A 4,356-nucleotide genomic window follows, 5' to 3' on the forward strand; every position below is an offset into this window, starting at 1 on the left:
ACTCACATTCCATATTCTCCTACGTAGTAAATGCCTATCCTTTTAAAAAAAATTGAACTTTATTATTTTTATATACAAAAACAGAATATTCTAAAAAACAGGTGATAACTCAGGAGAGAGAAAAAAAAAATAAAGAGAAGGAAAGAATTCCGCGTAGACAGATGAGGTAATTAGACTTCTTTGATTGAGACATCTACAAATATTTTCATTCATTTAACCCCAAAAAAAATAAATTTAAAAACATTCAACTATTTTTTATAACACCTTTCTCTCCCCTCTTTCTCTTCTCTCTCAAAAAATTCTTTGTGATATTCTCTCTTATGAACATGAATCGCCCTCCTTACAAACCCGTACACAATATTATCGTCTCATCAATCTCTTAATTAAATTCTTTCACACTTTATATCACTTTTCCCACTTTATTAACTTCGTGGTTCCAATACGATCTCTCAATAATTATACCTTTTCATCCGATATAAATATATCATAATCTAAACCATCCCCTCTTTTAATTTTTACATCAATTTTATATAAGTAGTGTATAATTTTTTTTTTCTTGTTTTATGTTTTTGGTTTATACTTCGTTAATGGAAGGGCATATGCATCAACATCATCAACACCAGTATCATCATCATCAGCAACAGCAGCAGCCGCAACAGCAACAAATGAGTGGTACGGTGGGGGTGGATACAGGGGATAGATTCCCACAGTGGAGTGTTCAAGAGACAAAAGAGTTCTTAATTATTCGAGCAGATTTAGACCGGAATTTCATGGAAACTAAAAGGAACAAGCTTCTCTGGGAAGTTATCTCTACTAAAATGAGAGAAAAAGGTTTTAATCGTAGCGCTGAGCAGTGCAAGTGTAAATGGAAAAACCTCGTCACCCGTTACAAGGTTAGCTATTTCTATATCTATATCTATATTTATATCTATATTTATATCGATCTCCCTTATTGTACTTTTTTAGGTAAAACACGGGTTCGCTCTTAAATAGAAATATTATTTCAAATCAAGTTTTTCTAACACTTAATACATACAGTAATCTCGGGATAAGAGCTCATACAAACAATTTTGCTATGAGAGTATTTCCTAGCTAGCTATCTTAATTAGCTTCCTACAATTATTTTTTTTTGTTTGCTCAAAAAAATACAACGCGTTTTGTTTTCATGATTTAGGACAACTAATGTATTGCTTTTTTATTTTTTTTATTTTTTTTTAATTTTTTTTTACTTATTATATATAAATGTGTTTGTGTGTCCGACATGCTAAATTCAAAATAGAAGTCAGTATGAGACAGTTTTACAATAACTTATATTATTTGTATGGATTGATATATATAGTGTAACAAAAGTGATTGGATTATTGGATGTTAATTTTGATTTTAGTTTGTTTGAAATTATATTTGTTGAGGGAAGCTTAGGGGTGTGAGACAATGGATCCGGATGTGATGAGGCAACAATTCCCATTCTACAACGAGATGCAAGCGATTTTTACGGCGAGGATGCAGAGGATGCTGTGGGCGGAGGAAGAAGGCGGACCAGGCACATCGTCTACGACAACGAAGAAGAACAAGCTAGCACAAGGCCAAGGGATGACATCGGAGGAGGAGGAGGATGAGGATACAGATGGAGAAAAAGGCGGTGTTAAGAAGAAAGCAAGCAAGAAGGCGAAAACAATGACTAGTAGTGGTGGTGGTAATGTTAGTAGTATAATTACGAATACCAATAATAGTATAAACGCGGTGAAGGAGATGTTGGAGGATTTTATGAAGCAGCAGTTGCAAATGGAGGTGCAATGGAGGGAGGCGTACGAGGCGAGGGAGGAGGAGAGGAGGAGGGCGGAGATGGAGTGGAGGCAGAGAATGGAGGCGTTGGAGAATGAGAGGTTGGTGATGGAGAGGAGGTGGAGAGAAAGAGAAGAGCAGAGGAAAATGAGAGAGGAAGCTAGGGCTGAAAAGAGGGATGCTCTTATTACTACTCTTTTAAATAAACTCCGAAGAGAAGATTAAATTAGCTGATACGCTCATGAACAACTCGTGAACAAGCTCGTGAATTGTGATTGATCATGTAAAAGTACTCAAATTTGCATGGTTTTATTCTTCTTCAAATGTTGTAGCTTAGCTTAGCTAGATCATGCAAACAGGTTAGTTTTCTCAATTTTCACAAGAATTTTCTTTCTTAATTTAGTTTTTCATCAAGTCGTTTATTTACTTAGGTAGTTCTAATGGGAGGAAAATAGCTAAGTTGAGCTAGCTAGCTAAATGTTTTATTTTCATATTTATTTATATTATATGAATTTTCTTAATTGCACTTCAATTTATTTGTCTCTACTAGATAGGCTACTTGAGACTCGAGTACTTTTATTTCATTGGGTACTAATCCCCCTTACAAGTATTAGGGTACGTAATTATCAATTATTAGCTAAGTAGTCATTATGATGAAAGTAATGTATGTAATAATTAACCTATTACTTTAATGAATTCATATAAGCCATGAATTCGGTGGTTTTGGTAGCACTTTGCTAAATTGAAATTTTTCATATGTAGTGTGTGCATGCATGTATATCTGACTTTTATATTATCTTTCACAAAATTTTATCATAGAGTAAAAGAGTTTCATACTTAGCTTCTTGATATATAGTGTAGCATGTGCATATATGGACTGGTTTACAGAATTTGCATTTTATTAATTAGAGAGTGGAGATTTTCATTCATGTGTATGGAACTTACATGGCATTAAAGGAAATTGATACAAAATTTATGCGTTGCACCACTAGATAATACTATATATGGATTGTTAAATTACACTTGGTTAAGTGGAAAAGATTGTACTTTCTAACTTTGAGGTTGGGGTTTCAACAGTTTAGACACTTTGAAGATGGGCTGAGAATTGAGAATCCTCTTACTTTTCTCCCTCACAACCTCAAAGTGTCTACCAAAAAACCATAAAAATTGAGGCCAAGTATGGTCAGAGACTAATCTTTCTCAATTATCCTTACCTTATAAAAGTTTTATTATATACGATTCACCATATTCTAATCTATAATTTAGAAAAATAGTTTTTTTTTTTTTTTTTTTTTTTTTTTTTTTTTTTTTTTTTTTTTTTTAAGGAATTTAGAAAAATAGTTTGTACTAATAATATAGCGAAACAATAAGAAGTTTTTTTTTTAATTATTATTATTGTTAGAAAATTTACTATTTAACTATTGTTTTTTTTTAATTATTATTATTGTTAGAAAAGTTACTTAGAATCCTAAAATAATAGCCTAAAATTTATTTAGAAGCCTACAATAATCCTACTCCCTTTTCTTTCACAATAGGTTCAACACAACTATTAAAGCTAAGGAAAAAAGAAAGCATTAGGAAGCATCAAATATTAAAGATTTAATTAAAGTTGAATGTTTACTCTCTGATAAATATTAGGAGCATTATTGCATATTCTCTTCATCTATAATAAGGCGTTCTGGTCTAATGTATTGATCATTAATACTTTATAAGATCTTTTGTATTTAATAATAGATATAATAAGCAAATTTTAAGTTTTGGTATGATTTGAATCAATGATTTTTTATTTATTCATTTATTTTTTTTTGAAACATGATTTAATGATATTTGGTTTAATATGATCTAGTCTAATTCTAATAACAATAAGTAATAGGGTAATCCGAAGTAAATTTATTTATTTATTTTTTTTTTTTTTTTTTTTTTTTTTTTTTTTTTTTTTTTGACGGGGAAGTAAGTTTTTGAATTAATTGAATTTTCGAAAATGCTTCCTATGTGCTGATGTGCATGTACAAAATCTATATCAAGGGCTCCATAATTCTTAATCTATTACTTCGTACGTACATATGAATGAAATGGTCAAATTTCAACAAAATCAAAGATTAAATACTTATAAAAGTTTACTCAAATAGGAGTAAACAAGAGATTTCCTAGTGCTCTAAAACATATCGACTATAAATAGTATGGAATCTCTGACAGTTGCAAACTACGAGCGCAGTTGTGTTTGTAAGAATTTAACCTTTTTAGATTGTTAAATTAAGCTCACGCGTTGAGCTTTAGCATAGTTTTGACTTTGCCCTTAAGTTTTCCCACTATAAAGAACAATGCAAGATTGCAAGCTCATTCATGACGTTCTCACTTATTATAACAACGTGTACCCATGCTAATACATAGGGAGATACGTATTTTTAGAAAGAGAAATAGTAGTATGAAAGTTATGGAAAAGTTTTTTTTAGGGTGTTGGTTTGAAGAAGTGAAAGAGAGTTCACAAAATTGAATAATTGAGATGTTGGAGAGTTGTGGTAAGGTAAGAAGTTACAAAAAATCTATACAATTGTACTACAGATTTCTTAAAAC

General features: G+C 31.1%; 1 protein-coding gene across 1 annotated transcript; it reads left to right on the plus strand.

Moving 5' to 3' along the window:
- The first annotated feature begins 227 nt into the window (after positions 1-227).
- LOC145583404 (trihelix transcription factor GT-3b-like) lies at positions 228-2,314 on the plus strand. Its single transcript, XM_081640651.1, has 2 exons — positions 228-893; positions 1,420-2,314. The coding sequence occupies exons 1-2, from the start codon at positions 564-566 to the stop codon at positions 2,005-2,007; spliced, it is 918 nt and encodes a 305-aa protein (XP_081496777.1). The 5' UTR covers positions 228-563; the 3' UTR covers positions 2,008-2,314.
- The last annotated feature ends 2,042 nt before the right edge of the window (positions 2,315-4,356 follow it).

Source organism: Chenopodium album, chromosome 2, assembly GCF_948465745.1.
Source record: "Chenopodium album chromosome 2, dcCheAlbu1.1, whole genome shotgun sequence".
Taxonomy (NCBI): Eukaryota; Viridiplantae; Streptophyta; class Magnoliopsida; order Caryophyllales; family Amaranthaceae; genus Chenopodium; species Chenopodium album.

What these genes read in the sequence shown, in the direction of transcription:
- LOC145583404 (XM_081640651.1), top strand. Translation starts at nt 564, where the DNA reads ATGTTTTTGGTTTATACTTCGTTAATGGAAGGGCATATGCATCAACAT. An exon ending in ACCTCGTCACCCGTTACAAG is followed by an intron (nt 894 to 1,419) that starts GTTAGCTATTTC and finishes AGGGAAGCTTAG; the next exon opens with GGGTGTGAGACAATGGATCC.